Here is a 15,772-nt window from a genome sequence, read left to right as displayed (position 1 = left end):
ATCTCACGACTGTAACTAGGAGAATGTAGGAAACTTCTGAACTTTATCTCACGACTGTAACTAGGAGAGTGTAGAAAACTTCTGAACTTTATCTTACGACTGTAACTAGAAGAATGTAGGAAACTTCTGAACTTTATCTCACGACTGTAACTAGGAGAGTGTAGAAAACTTCTGAACTTTATCTTACGACTGTAACTAGGAGAATGTAGGAAACTTCTGAACTTTATCTCACAACTGTAACTAGAAGAATGTAGGAAACTTCTGAACTTTATCTTACGATTGTAATTAGGAGAATGTAGGAAACTTCTGAACTTTATCTCACAACTGTAACTAGGAGAATGTAGGAAACTTCTGAACTTTATCTCACAACTGTGACTAGGAGAATGTAGGAAACTTCTGAACTTTATCTCACAACTGTAACTAGGAGAATGTAGGAAACTTCTGAACTTTATCTCACAACTGTAACTAGGAGAATGTAGGAAACTTCTGAACTTTATCTCATCTTTATAGGATGCTGTTTATTTTCTGTACTTTATTATTCTGTGTTCTTGGATGAATTACTTAAGTAAAAATTATTTAGTGTAGTAGTACCATCATTACAAAAAAGTAGGCTTAAATTTTATTAGCAACTGATAGGAAAAAAACAAGTGGTCAAAGATAAGTACTATATTTCTTGTTCATGTATATTCATTAGTTATTGTTTTAAAAGTAACTAAAATGTAAAAGTTACAAACTTACTAGGTTAGATAAAGACTGATTTAGTAAAATACTGAAGACAACCAATTCTTCACAAGATATGCTTGGAAACAGCTTGTGTAGTATTCTTCAATACAGTAAGGTTAGTTACACCTCTGCCAAGTGATATTCAATTTGCATGGGGGAGTCTAAGTTAGACATGGTTCAAAGGTCAATAAAACTAAATAAAAACAGATGTAGCTATTATGAAATACAATTGTAGTTTTTTGGAGGATAATAATCTGCAGTTATTCCATAGAGGATAATTTAGATTTATTCCATATTTTTTTTAATGACAGTTAAAAGGTCAGTCAAATAAACCTGTCCATAGTTAGGGTAGCAAAAATAAGAGTAAAAAATATGTTTTTATGAAAAAAAAGAAACTAAACAAAATTCTATTTTTTATTTAGGAGGTTTAAAGTTATGTAAATAATTTTTGAAAATTGTAATAATAATTTTGTTTGTTTACTTTACGATTATGAGGTAGGTCATCAAATGGACCCATGTGGAAAGAGTCACATGGACTTGAAAAACCTGTTAAGTTCATATAATCCTCAGTTACATTAGCTTGATTTTTTTATTTTTTTAATCTGATCACATCTTTTACATGAGAAATGACAATAATGTATTTTTCCACTATACCTTTCCAAAACTGCCTTTTCCTAGAACTTTAATGAAAGTGAAATCACTCAATCCAAACTTCTTTGAATCCCATTCTTCTGTTCTATATGATTGTTCAAATATTACATCACTAGTGCTAGATCCACCTATGGGAGACCTATCGACAGGAAGAATCCCTCCCTGTGGTAATTGGAGACACAACCTTTTAAATTCTTCAGCAGCTGCTTGAACCTCGAGACGTGTAGCATTGTGGTTACCTGAAACACAGTACTTGGTTTAAACAAATGCTTTCATTAATTATTTACATTTTCTGATATCTTTTTGTCAGATATTAGTGCAACCACAACACATTATTTACATTGAAAGAGTTTACTGTTATTATGATTTGATTATTTATTAAAGCTTATTAAAATTGGATGTATTAATTATGTTCATTCAACATGGTATTACATATTTCATGCCAGGGTTATCAACTGTTTCTTTTACCTTATAATGTTGATTTGATTAGTGGTTGAGGAAGGTGAATACCAGGTATAATATATACTGGTACTGAAAAATACTTAATGTGCATTTTGGAGGTTCTAGTGGTTATTTAAATGCAATATATAAATTGTATGTTGGATGAAAGTAGTTTTACATGAACATTATCTTGCATTCTGACTTACAGTACAAACACTTTTGTACTACACTTGGTTTAGAGAGTACAAAAATCTGTTATACCATACTAAAAGCTTGCCACATTCCTTCTCCAATAAAGAGTTTGACCAACAGATTTTACCCATGAACATTTGGTGAAATTGAAAGAATACAAATAGTTATTAAACTGTTAAATCTTTTCATTATATTACTGTTTAACATTTGACTCTAATATGTGACTGTGAAGTTTTAGAGCTCACAGTAACACAAGCAGGACAGCAACTGGCTGAAAGTGACGATATGAAAGTTATGATGTTTGCCATTAAACTAATTGCAATCTGAGAGTCTTATCGGCTGTTACAAAACCAAGAAGAAACACATGCACAGCTAGTATTTAAGTGGTTAATGGAGTCATAATGTCACTAAATATGAAGCTAAATGTAAGTGATTTTGACATAGTACTTACACTATATGAAATATGAGAAAGTATACTTAAGACACAATAAACTGTTTTGCATCATATGTTTAGCAATTATTTTATTCCTAATAGTAAAAAAACAATTTTCCACCTGTGTGGTTGAGACTAAATTTCATGTGATGAGAACATAATGTGTTTGTAATTAGTTACAAAAAAATCTGACCAAAATGTAAGCATTTAACATAATAATGTCAGCTAATAAAGTAGTTTACAAAAGATGTTATTATGATCACAATTTAAAAAACAAATAACTCGAGCACTTTTAAAAAGTAGAACTTCCTTAAGGTAGGGTACTGAGCATAGTGAAAAGTTGAAATACCCTGTGTAGTTTGCATTATATTAATTAACAGCTCTAACTGGACAATTATACTAAACTCTTATTAAATTCCATGAAAGTAAAATGTTGAAAATGAATACACAAGCAGTTTATCTTGAGCATACCACATAAACACTACACAGATACTTCACCTGTTTGTGGTATTTATTATCTATTCTTTACTCTAGCACAATTGTAAACACCTAAATTTTAATGGTCCTTACAGCATGACTATCTGCATCTTAAAACATTTGTTTTACCAGAAAGATCCTGTTCTTCACATGTTCCTGGTAAAGGTGTCGTCAAAGATCTTTCTGTGATTGGATGCAATAATTTGTTGCAAGATTCAGTAATGGAGGTCTGAAAAACACAATGTTATGCACACACTGGGTTAAAATGTACCAACAAAACCATGTTGCATTGTGTTTACATGAATCAACACTGGAAGAAGGTGCCTATATTTGGGCACCATCATCTAGATAACAGAACCATATTACAAAGTTATAAAAGATAAACATTAAGTATAAATTAAGTAAGACAAACAAGGCAAGTTAAAATATATAAAAAGTTAATTACATGACTAATTTTGGATGTACCACATGCATCATTTTCAAAATGACACACATGGAACATCAAACAAACCAGGTAATCAACTTCATATTTTTGTAAATTTGTTTTGTTTTCCTTATTTAACCTGTGCTTATACAGCTAACTGTTAATCTTTATAACGTTTCCAGGTAGAAAAGTACAACATAATTTGATCATATTAAAGTGCTTTAGACGTTAAAGCAATGCCAATAAAGCAAATTCAAAACATGGTAAAACTGATTGCTCAGTACAACTCAAACACAGTGTTAATGCTCTGATGTTTGTTAGCAGTAACCTAGAATACTCCTGAAGTCGAAAGTTACAAAGATACATAGTATTGGTACACAATTTCTGGTTCACACTTAGCAAGCTGTGACAATTTCATGTACATCTTACACACTGTAATCTTCATTTAATTACATATCATATAGAGGTTACATTACTAGCATTGCTTAAAAGCAATGCAAAGCACTTCACAGAGCTAATAATAATAATTAATGGGGGTTCACATAATGTGTATTTGATTCTGTCCAATTAGCAGCTGATTTCAACAAACATTGTTACAACATAAGTTACCACCACTTTTATTTACAACTAATAAACCTAGATTACCAGGGTAACACCACTTCATACACACAAGGGTGAGAATGTATATCCAACACAGACAACTTCACAATTTTTCACTTGTTTTGTTGTCTTAGGACAACTGAGCATTGGAAACTTCTATAAAAATAATTTATATCAGATTTGGCCCAGTTTTCTAAACATTTTCTTCATGAGAGCAGCCACAGGTCTAGAGCCAATACACAATCTATCAAGTATAAATAATTATGTTTGTCTAACACAAAGCTTTCGTGTGCTGCAATGTACAACAGTTGTTTATTAGATATATGTTTACACACAGACCTAGAGATAATTATAAGAACTTATGAGTGACAGCAAGAATATGCCAATCACACTATCTACCATTTCCAGTGCTGACAACATATTTTGCCAATACCAGATCTGATCAGGCTTTCACACATTTCTATGCTCAGAAGTAGCACGTGTTGCAGGTATGTTGTTTGTATGAAATAACATGTTTTATGTCATGTTTTTTGTGTCGTCCAAAGAACTAGTAGATAAAAGTAAATAGTACAAAAACTCTAAAAAAGGCCACCAAGATGACTTTAGAGCTCATAAAGGAACCCTGATGTTAATACTCTGAACACAGAGACTAATAGACTAATACATTGTTTAAACAATTCAATAAGTTAGTTAATAAAATAAATATTGAAACACAGTGAAACTAATAATGCTAAAAGAGGGCTGCATTTCACAATAATCTAGTGTTCTATACAGAGTGAAAAGTGACATTCAAATTATCACATAGAAAACGTCACGATAGACTAATAATCTCAGTATGTTTACAATTAGCATGTGTTCATTCTATATGATGAGAAACCCACTTGCAGTAAAAATGTATCTCATAACAACTGGTACGGGTATTAACACTTTTACTAATAAAGCAGAGAACAACGTTTCGACCTTCCTAGATCATAACCTGAAGATGATCTAGAAAGGTTGAAACGTTATTCTCTGCTTTACTAGTAAAAGTGTTAATACCCGTACCAGTTGTTCTGAGATACATGTTCATTCTATAATATAGAAAACAGTGGAACACACAGTAAAATCCTCAATCTGAAAAAACAACAACAAAATATCGTAAATCAGAGTAATAACTCAGACCTGAAATGGTTTGACATGTTTACTTGCTTTACATTAGCTCCTATTTGTCAAGTCCAAAAATATCTATTTTTCTCTATCACATACAGATTTTTCACAGAATTTCATATGTATTTTTACATAAGTGAATCACTTTTGTTGATATTGGGTCATATTTTGTTTTGCTTAAACTGTTATCAACCACTGGCTATAGATTTCTCTAGATCCAATCGTGATGCGAGTTTTATTGATTGTTCGATAATCCAAATGTAATAAACATTTTCTTTGTGATAAACAAATAATAATTTGATCTAAGTAAAAGTTTCTTTGTTCTGCTCAATATGCAAATAATCTTCAAGATAGAAAAAAATTATTATTTTTTTCAAAATCTACAGAGCTGAATTATGAAAATTCTGTCATTAAAACCAAAACAACTTTTAGGGAGTTTAAAGTTGCAGGACTGTGTAATCTAAGTGTGTAAAAAATTAACAAATTCATCCAATCATTTGCAAATTGCAGGACAAACAGCAAAATCCACAACAATGCACAGAAAAATGCTGAAAAAGTGATTGTTACATTTTTTTATTTAATTAACTATTTCTGTGATACCTTGCTTCAGTTTCACAAGTAACACAATACTGTAAATAATCATTTTTTCACACTTGTTACATTTCTTTTAAAGACATCCTCAGGTTTCAATATTTTTTAAGTATCACCAGGAATAAAATCAGAATAGTTAACTATAAATACAAAAACCAAACTTATAAAATAAAGTACCTTCTTCTTCCTCTTTGTCAACTTGTCACCAGAGAATCCCATGGCATTCAGTATTTCAGCCATCTGTTTTGGATTAACTCCACAGTTATTGGCTACATTTCTTTGGCACCTCTTGTGCACATTCATTTTACAAGCTGTATAAAAAACAGAATATTATAAGTAGTTCATATTTTATACACACACAAAGTAACAAATATTACTTTTGAAATAATAGTGTCACAAAGTCTTAGTTACTGATATTAGAGCACTACAGTATTGTCACAGGGTTTCAACTACTGGTTCTGGTTAGTTTGGTGTTTTATGGTGCAAAGTAACTAGGCTATCTGAGCCAAACATCTGGTAAAAAGTTAAAGTAAAATTATTAATATTCATAAAAGGAAATTAAAGTAAAACAAGGCAAAGTTTAATTTTCAATTAAAACCATAAATAGCATTAAATCCAAATTTTACATCTAGTCTACAGAGGTAAGAGAAAAACTACAGTAATAAAAGTTGTAATGGACTTTCTGTACATAACTGTAATTATCACAACTCACCAGGAAGACTAAGAGGTAAGTTCAATAACCACCATTAGTCACCTGAAGTTGGCCTTTCCAGTGCTAGTTTCAAGTTACTTGACATTATAACAATTTTCAGAAAGTAAAGTAATAAAAGTTTTAAAAGACTTGTATCAAAATTTTATTCATAACTCTCAAGGATAACTAACAGGTAGTTCAAATGGCAGCGTGAGTCACCTGAAGTTGGCCTTTCCAGTCATGGTTTTCAGTCACTTGATATAACTGCAATTTTCTAATTTCAAACTGAACTACATGGACTTTGATTCTTAAAAGGGAATCACATTAAAAAAGTCTAATGTATAAATTAAAAAAACTTAAACAGCATTAAAAAAAATATTGGCCTTTAAAAAATTAAAAATATTTCCAAGGTGAAGAGTGTTACCATCACCAATAACACTGTCTAACGTTATGGATAAACCATGGGACAAAACATGTTTAAAATGGTGCCGTCACTGAGAGTCGTAACAACAATAAGACAGTAAATTGTGGCTCACTGGGACCAGAGTCTTACACAGACAACACACTGGTGCATCAGTCCCAAATAAAAGAAAATGATGAGTTAAAAACCGTGACCAATGTGGGGTCTAGTTAGAACAACTTCCTCTTTCCAATCCTTATGGAAGCAAGATAGCCAAAATCCAATAGAGGGTTTTATTTGGGAAAAATTGTTTTCACATTGCTCACTTCAAGTCGACTGCCAACTGGTATGGAGCTGAGTCTTGAATACATGACCATAGTCCATATATGGAACAGGCACAGCAGTGATAGTGCCAAAGCAGATAGGTTTAGCTGTGGTGTCGGCGAGCTTGTTTCTACAAATACCAAAGTGGCCTGGTATCTAAAAAACTGGACAGAAATAGATGTTAAGGAGAAATGGGCCACTCAGTTTTGAATATCGGCAAGAACAAGATGTGAACTAACATGATGTAATTTCAAGGCCAGTCGAGAACTAAGTGAGTCAGCATAAATACTGCAATTTGAGTACTGCTTAGCTTCCATGTGATCCAGAGCAAGAGAAATGGCATACAGTTCAGCAATGAACACAGAAACTGTAGAAGGGATTCTGTAAGCAACCACCGAACTACAACAAACCATGGCAGAGCCCATACAGTCACCTGATTTCAAACCATCTGTATAAATAAGAATGGAAGGATGGTTCAAAAGATGTTCAACAAGTAACAGACAGTATTTCCAATTGGGAGTGTCTGCTTTTCTCAGATGATTTAAAGATAGGTCACATTTGGGGATTGTAAAAAGCCATGGTGGGATGGGCTGACCAGTGGATACAGCAATGTTATCCAAGGACAGACCCAATTCATCCAACTGTACCTGGATACGAAGGCCAAAAGGAGCAATAGCAGATTGTCTGTTTTGAAAGAGTATGGCCCACTGAGGGAGGAAAACACAATCCCAGGTGGAATGCTTTGGTGAGGAACAAAGTTTTGAAGCATATAGTAAAGACAGTTGCAAATGGCTGAGGTGCAAAGAATGTTCAAGAGACTATGTATGAGCTCTGAACTGGGGAGGTGCAGAAAGCCCCAGTGCAGAGCCAAAGTCCTTGATGATGAAAGGGGTCCAGCATCTTTAAGGCTGAGGTTTTGGCAGAGCCATAGACCAGTGATCCACAGTCCAGTTTGATTGAATAAGAGCATGATATATCTTTAGCACTAATCATCCATCTGATACAAGATGTTGTCATTTGAGAAAGGCTTCTCTGATTGACATGTCAAGTCAAATTAGGTGGTCCAGGGTGGAGAGCTGTCGTTGGAACCCAGAATCGATGGGCAAGAGGACATTGTTTGATTTGATGAACCAAACAAGATGAGCATTGACCATCCTCTCTAAGGTCTTACAGAGACAGCTGGTCAAAGCAATTAGATGGTAGGTTGAAGGAATCTTTCACAGGCTTAGAGAAAGGTAGGACAATAGCCTGGCACCAGGCATCAGAAAAACATTCTCCTGCCAGATCAGGTTAAAAACAATTAGAAGAATATCAAGAGAAGCAGGAGAGAGATGGCACAGCATATTATAGTGTTCATCATCTGATCCAACCGATTTACTGCCAAACCGATGAAGGGCCACTTTCAATTCAACCAGTGTAAAGGGATGATTATAGTCATAGAGACAATCAACTTGAAAGGAAAGAGGTGATTGCTCTGCCCGAGTCTTGATGGCTAGGAAGGTGGAAGAAGAAGCAGAAGTGCCAGATACCCAGCAAGAGCTTTCACCTAGAATATCGGCAATGCTCTGGGTATCAGCCACTTCCTGGCCATCAGAGAGCAAGATTGAGAGGGGGACAGAGTTATATTGCCCACTGACCTTTCGAATCTTGTCCCATATGACTCTGGAACTGGTGGTAGAAGATATGCCAGTTGTGAACTTAATCAAAGATTCCTTCTGGTTTTGACGTCTTATCCACCGAGCACGTGCACAAGCCTGCTGGAAAGCGAATGTAGTTTGAGAGTGTGGGATATCTACGGAAAGTATCCCAAGCCCGTTTTTGAACCTTCCGTGCCATGTGGCAGGCAGGATTCCACCATAGACGAGGATATATTGGAAAACGTGTCGAGGTTTCAGGAATACATTGAGCAGTTGATTGCATAATACAGTCAGTTACTGCTGCTACAGTCGTCTATTGATGGCTGACAGACAATGGCATGATCAAGTTCTGTGAAAGTGGGACAGTCTGCCAAATCCAGCTTCCACCGGGGCACGTGGGTTGGGTGACATCGACCACGGCCAGTCTCTCTCAAAATTATAGGAAAATGATCACTGCCTCTTGGATTATTATCAACCCTCCATGAAAAATGGGAGAATAATGAAGGGGAGCAAACTGAGAGATCAATAGCAGTAAGGGACTGACTAGGTGCATGAAAATAAGTAGAAGAACCAGTATTGAAAAGAGAAAGGTTGTGATCAGAGAGCATATGCTCTACAGAGCGACCCCTCCCCTCATTAACAGAACTTCCACAGAGGGGATGATGTCCATTAAAGTCCCCTCGGATTAAAAAGGGAGAAGGCAACTGTTCAATGAGAGCATCAAGGTCGGATTGATCATATATCTCTCAAGGTGACAGGTAGAGAGAATAAACAGTGATGGTATGACCCAAGGAAACACGGATGGCCACAGCCTACAAGGGTGTGTTAAGTGACAAAGACAGGGTGGGCACATGCTGATCAACCAACAGTGTCACCCCTCTATGCACTCGTCCATCACACAGCCTGACATTTCTGTACAAAGAAAACTGCTGAAAAATGACTGTATCAGCAGGTTTTAGAAATGTTTCCTGTAAGGAAAGACATACAGGATGGTAGGAAGCAATCAGTGTTTTGATGGCATCCAGATTAGAACATAAACCTCAACAATTCAATTGTATCAAGGTGGCCATTTTTAATGACGTGTAGGTAAATTGGCTGGAGAACCCTTCTTTTTCTTTACTGTCCTTATACGAGGGAGGTCTATCGACCATCATGGATCCTGCCCTGGGTAAGTCTTTGTTGTTAGAAGGGGATTCCAGTGACTGAGGACGCAAATGAATGACTGTTTTGTATCTTAGGGTGGGAGATGTATCTGAAGAAATGCCTGTACCTGGAACCAAAGGATGTGGATCTTGGTGTTTGTTGGAATGTATGGGAGAGACAGATGGGTGTAGAAGTTGATTCATCAACTTTTTTAACCATGGATGTTAAAAGGTTTTTCATATGTTTTGAGAACGATTCTCTTGGAGGCACAGAGGGATCTGTCTGCACTCCCACTATAGTTGTGGAACAAAGTGCAGCAGCATACGTCCGAGATGAAGTGGTGGACAGCAATTTTCGAGCCTCAGGATAAGTAATGTTATAAAATGTTTTCAACTGCTGCATCTCTATTTCTTCCAACTATTTAGAGCAAGAATGAAAGTTGGATGGGTAAGAGCCATTGACACCATGTGTGTCCGTTTCACACTCATAGGCATCATGGTCCTTGCCATCACAATGAGCACATGTCAGGGAACCACAACATGACGTCTTTGAGTGACTGAACCTCTGACAATGTTTTGGAATGTACGGCCATATCTTGCAATTAAGATAACCTGCCTTGATGGTGGCAGGTGCACATGGTAATGCAAATGTCAGTATGAGGATATTGGTCAGCAATGCAACTCCATCTCTGCCTCACTGCAGAAACTCTTTGAGTGGAGAAACCAGTGAGAATCTCTGACTCAAGAATATTCTTCAAATCCCTCTAAACAATAACTTCTCATGATGAATTCAAAGCAGCATGAGATGTAATCTGGATAGGTATATCTCCAATTGCCTTTGAAATCAAGAGGAGCTCACTGTGTTGAGATGTGGATGTTTCCACCAATGTCACAAAAGCAAAGCTTCTTTACTGACTTTGAAGAGCCAGCAAGACCCTCTAGTCCCTCCTGAATGAGATAAGGGAGATATCTGCCCTAAAGGATTTGTATGAATGAGAATGTAGTATAAGAAAATGAGATATAGGTGTTATAGATGTAGAAGACTGTTGCTCAGAATTTTCAAGACATGGTTGTTTACCTATGGACTGTTTTTTTACTATTTTATTTAAGTTTTAATTTAAAGGATCCATAAAAAAAGGAATATTTCAGTTCCCACTGACCCCACCCACCATGGAGCCCTACGAGGGGATGCACTACAATGTCAAACAAGGACACTGCAGCAATGTCAGGGTTTCGTGAGTACTATAACCAAACACCAGCATCAGATACAATGTCCGCAACACCTGTTAAAATCATCCAACACTGGTACTTGGTTGACCCTAGACCAAGTGGACCCACTAAGTGATCTGTCTACAGGAAGTCAAGGCCATAGTGGTATGTTGGGGTTGGACTCAACCACCAGGATCCTCTCCTCCCCTTCACAGGTCACCATGCATGGCAAACACGTGGGCAGATGTTTAGATCCCAGAGAAGGTAAACTGAAAGAACAGAACATTCCCTATAAGGTTCCCTCACCACCTACAGGAAAATTGGTTCTGGAGCACTTGAGTGCTGTCATATGGTTTCAACTACTGGTTTTGGAGCACTCATGTGCTGTCACAGGGTCTCACTTCTGTGTTTGGAGCACTAAAGTAGTGATACGAGATTTACTGTTGTGTTGTTTGAGGACTACAGTGAATTATTACAGGACAGATTATTACACTAAATTATGAGTGTGTCAGTGAATGTAGTTTACTTATATCAAATCTGCACTTTGTTGTATATTAAACAGTATACTGCTTATAAAAACACAGTTGTAAAAGCTTACCATTTCAAATTAAGAAATACTAACCTTCACATTGAAGCCCTTGTCTTATGAGACCATACAGCATTGACCCACAATGGTCACAAAATGTGGGCCTCTTGTAATTATGTACCATAAATCGATGTGGGATGTTGATGTTGAAACGACTACCACCAATCTTTAATGTAGAAAAAGTAAATCTAAGAATAGCTTGCAAAGATATATCAATACTTACACATCTGTATTACATTATATGAACATGTTTTACACTTTTCTTTTTTCTAATGCGTATATTTATATCCAAGCTATGTTTAATTTCATAAATAGGTAAAGATAAATATCAAAGTTATATCAATACTTACACATCTGTATTACATTATATAAACATATTTTACACTTTTTTCTAATGCGTATATTTATATCCAAGCTATGTTTCATTTCATAAATAGGTAAAGATAAATACACCTACATTGTGAACAAAGTATCAGACCTTACAGGTTCAATAACTTTAGAAAAAAAAAGAATGAAATAACCTTTGCTTCTGGTACCACATAATGTTGGAAGGACATTAATGGGCATTTAAAAATGCAAATATTTTCATTTCTCTGATCAATTTTCTTACCATCTTATTTACACATTATATTTTATCCCCTGAGTGAGTAACATGTAAAGTTTCACATCAACTGCTCTATTATAAAGACAATAAGAGCCAATAAAATATACAAAATAAATTAGTTGTCACTAAAAGAGAAAAAAACATTATTTCTCACCTCATCATTGGTTGTATCTTTCATTCCTGTACACTTAGTCACAACAAACTCATGGCATCTTTTGTGGACTACACATGTGCAGACTGTCAAAGGAATGTAACAACGGTTTACATGTTTATACATCACATTAAAATTATTCAAATACAATTAACTGTATTACTGGTAGAGGTACAGTTAATTTTGTTTTTATTCTTAAAAACTGCACTGAAAAAAATTAAAATTTCCATTTTTTTTCCTCAAACTTTTCCAAAGCAACTATGTAACCGACCTAATTATAAATGCACATATGTAACCGACCTAATTATAAATGCACATATGTAACCGACCTAATTATAAATGCATATATGTAACCGACCTAATTATAAATGTATATATGTAACCGACCTAATTATAAATGTATATATGTACCTAACCAAATTATAAATGTATATAATTAGGCCTATGTATACTTTTTAAATATAATAAATTTAAAACTACTTGTCAGTGTTGCACCTGTTACAGTTTCATATAATATCCATGATTAAATATCAACCGATTAATTTCTATCACTGATTAAAATTTCCCCCATCAGTGAAGTCATGGTTTTAACAATTGTAACAAATAGTAACTGATTTACTGCTGTCACTGATAAAAACAACCTCTCACAGGAGTCATGGTCACAACTATATGGTATCAGTGGTTAAATAATAACTGCTTAATTACTGTCTCTGATAAAAACTACCTCTCAGAGAGTCATGATTACAACTCTATATAGTATTATAGGTAAAAAAATAACTGATTATTTATTGTTGCTACCTTTCAGTGAAGTCTTGGGAATAGGGTGTGTGTATTATTTAATATCATCCACTCCACCATCAAATAAACAGGATTTGAGCCATTGCATGGTAGAACTTATGGTAAAAAAGGTTTATATATGAGCTTGTTATAATGGTTTGTCCAAATTCCACATGGATATTATAATGCATCTATATGAAATGGGGTGATCCACACTAGACTCCACAAACACTCTTGTATGAAATTAGGTGATCCACACTAGACTCCACAAACACTCTTGTATGAAATGGGGTGATCCACACTAGACTCCACAAACACTCTTGTAATGAAATTAGGTGATCCACACTAGACTCCACAAACACTCTTGTATGAAATGGGGTGATCCACACTAGACTCCACAAACACTCTTGTATGAAATGGGGTGATCCACACTAGACTCTATAAACACTCTTGTATGAAATGGGGTGATTCACACTAAACTCTATAAACACTCTTGTATGAAATGGGGTGATCCACACTAGACTCCATAAACACTCCTGTATGAAATGGGGTGATCCACACTAGACTCCATAAACACTTGTATGAAATGGGGTGATCCACACTAGACTCTTGTCCCAGTTCTCACTGTATAGGGACACATGCTTTATCTCCTAATGTTTAGGTGCCAACTGATGAGGATTCTTCATGGTCACCACCTCATTGAGTTACAGATGGTAAGTGGACAGGGTTTCAAAGTTCTCCATCTGAAGAAGATTCACGTAAGTAAGAACATAGATAATTGTCTAGAATTCCACTGGGTTCCTGCCAGAAAGATCTTTCACTGGAGACATTGTAATTGGTAACCATGAAACTATTTTTAAAGCCAGCAAGTGCTAGTTGTAGAAGCAAACACAAGCATAACTCTGGTACTGAATTTTTTTCCATGATACTCTATGGAAGGGGTACAGTCTGGATCAGGATACTGAATGTGATATAATAATACCACAAGTAAAATGCCAGTGGTCTTATGAAACACCCCATCTCATAGTAAGCACTGACTAACCAGGACAGATGGTAAGAATGCTTTCCATTATCCTGTCTCATTGAGATTGTAAATAAGTAGTAAATATGGCCAATCATCAACTTCTATTTGAAGGAATGAATATCGTGTGTTAAAATGTTGGTTTTTCTATACTTCACAACTGATTACACAAACAGGTTTGGTGAAAATATCAAATTACACAAAATAGACTGTTCTTATACATCAGAATTATGTTAAAATTACCATAATTATCTATACTAACAGCTGATGATGTCTTCAGTTGTCATTTATATTGAAAGCAATTGATGAGGTGTGCTAACAGTTACTAATTTTGTGTGACAATAATGAGATTACCTTGACATTGATATCCTTGTTTACCTAGGCCCCTGTAAGAAACAATGATTCATTAAACAACAGTGGATAAACCACAAACTTGGAGATTTGTTTTTAAAACTAGAGTACATTAGTTAAAACTATGGCTACTTCTACAAAATAACAACTATATTGCTGGATCGATAACTAATAGTCTGGTTATTTTAATATCTACTAATTTGCAAGTTTTTATGTACAATTTGTACATAAATTGTACAACTTAAATTTGTTTTGACTGCCTTGGAACTAATAACAGAAATACTCTCATAGCATATACAATGCTATACTTTGTGTCTAGAATAACTTGATGGTCCAATATTTAATACTATGAAGAATACAATAACAGAAAAGAGAAGGTAAGTTTTGTATTTTATTGTTGTTTTACAATTTAGAGTCTAAATAAAAATTCAGTGAAAATAAATCACTAATTAACAAGAATTAAGCTAATTAAATATTTTGCAGAATTATATTTTTAATTTCGTTTGATGTAGTCAGGTTAATTATTTAAATTCTGATTTCCATTGTCCAGCCATTATATTTATCTCTAAATCTCGTCACATTTTCCTCAAAACACGAAGTTATTAATTTTAGTAATGTGACTAAATTAAGCTTCTAGTACAAGCTTTAACCCAACTCTGTATCAAATAGGTTTGTAATATCTTTCTTGCATATTCTAGTATAACAAACATATTTATATTTGGACACTCAGAAAAATGGATAAAAAGTGCAAAAACTGAGTATTTTATTATAACTTTATTAACAAAAATAATTCTTGCAAAGTTATAGATGTAGAATATTAAAACAAATTATTTAAACGTAATTAGCCAATCAAATACATGTATTAATCAAACAAAATTCAGTTTACATTACAGTATGACCAACACAGATGTACACACCAGCTACTGCTTTTGGGATCTACCTTCACCTGATAAGCTTTATTTGATTAAACTAATAAATTAACAGTTACATTTGTAAGCATAATATACTTACTGTAGAGAACATGTACATGTTTTGACAGTACTTTTGTCCGTCTTTTTCAGGTTTTACACAAAACCAAAAATAAAAGATTTATAGATGAAAATAGTGTTGCCACACGGTGTTGAAAATTAACTTATGGAAATTGTTAAGGCTGGTCAGGCATACAAAAATTGAAAGAATAAACTTAGCTAAAGTTTAATAA

At 34.6% G+C, this 15,772-nt stretch overlaps 1 protein-coding gene across 1 annotated transcript in view; it reads right to left on the bottom strand.

Moving 5' to 3' along the window:
* Positions 1–15,772, bottom strand: part of LOC143226698 (calcium-independent protein kinase C-like) — a 49,551-nt gene that overhangs the window by 11,310 nt on the left and 22,469 nt on the right. The window contains 6 exon segments of the mRNA XM_076458027.1: positions 1,378–1,613; positions 3,047–3,146; positions 5,856–5,989; positions 11,704–11,833; positions 12,426–12,508; positions 14,575–14,606. Of these exon segments, the coding sequence (XP_076314142.1) occupies positions 1,378–1,613; positions 3,047–3,146; positions 5,856–5,989; positions 11,704–11,833; positions 12,426–12,508; positions 14,575–14,606 (715 nt within the window).

The sequence above is a fragment of the Tachypleus tridentatus genome, chromosome 9, assembly GCF_004210375.1.
Source record: "Tachypleus tridentatus isolate NWPU-2018 chromosome 9, ASM421037v1, whole genome shotgun sequence".
NCBI classification, from domain to species: Eukaryota; Metazoa; Arthropoda; class Merostomata; order Xiphosura; family Limulidae; genus Tachypleus; species Tachypleus tridentatus.
This window is presented reverse-complemented; position numbering and strand designations above follow the sequence as displayed.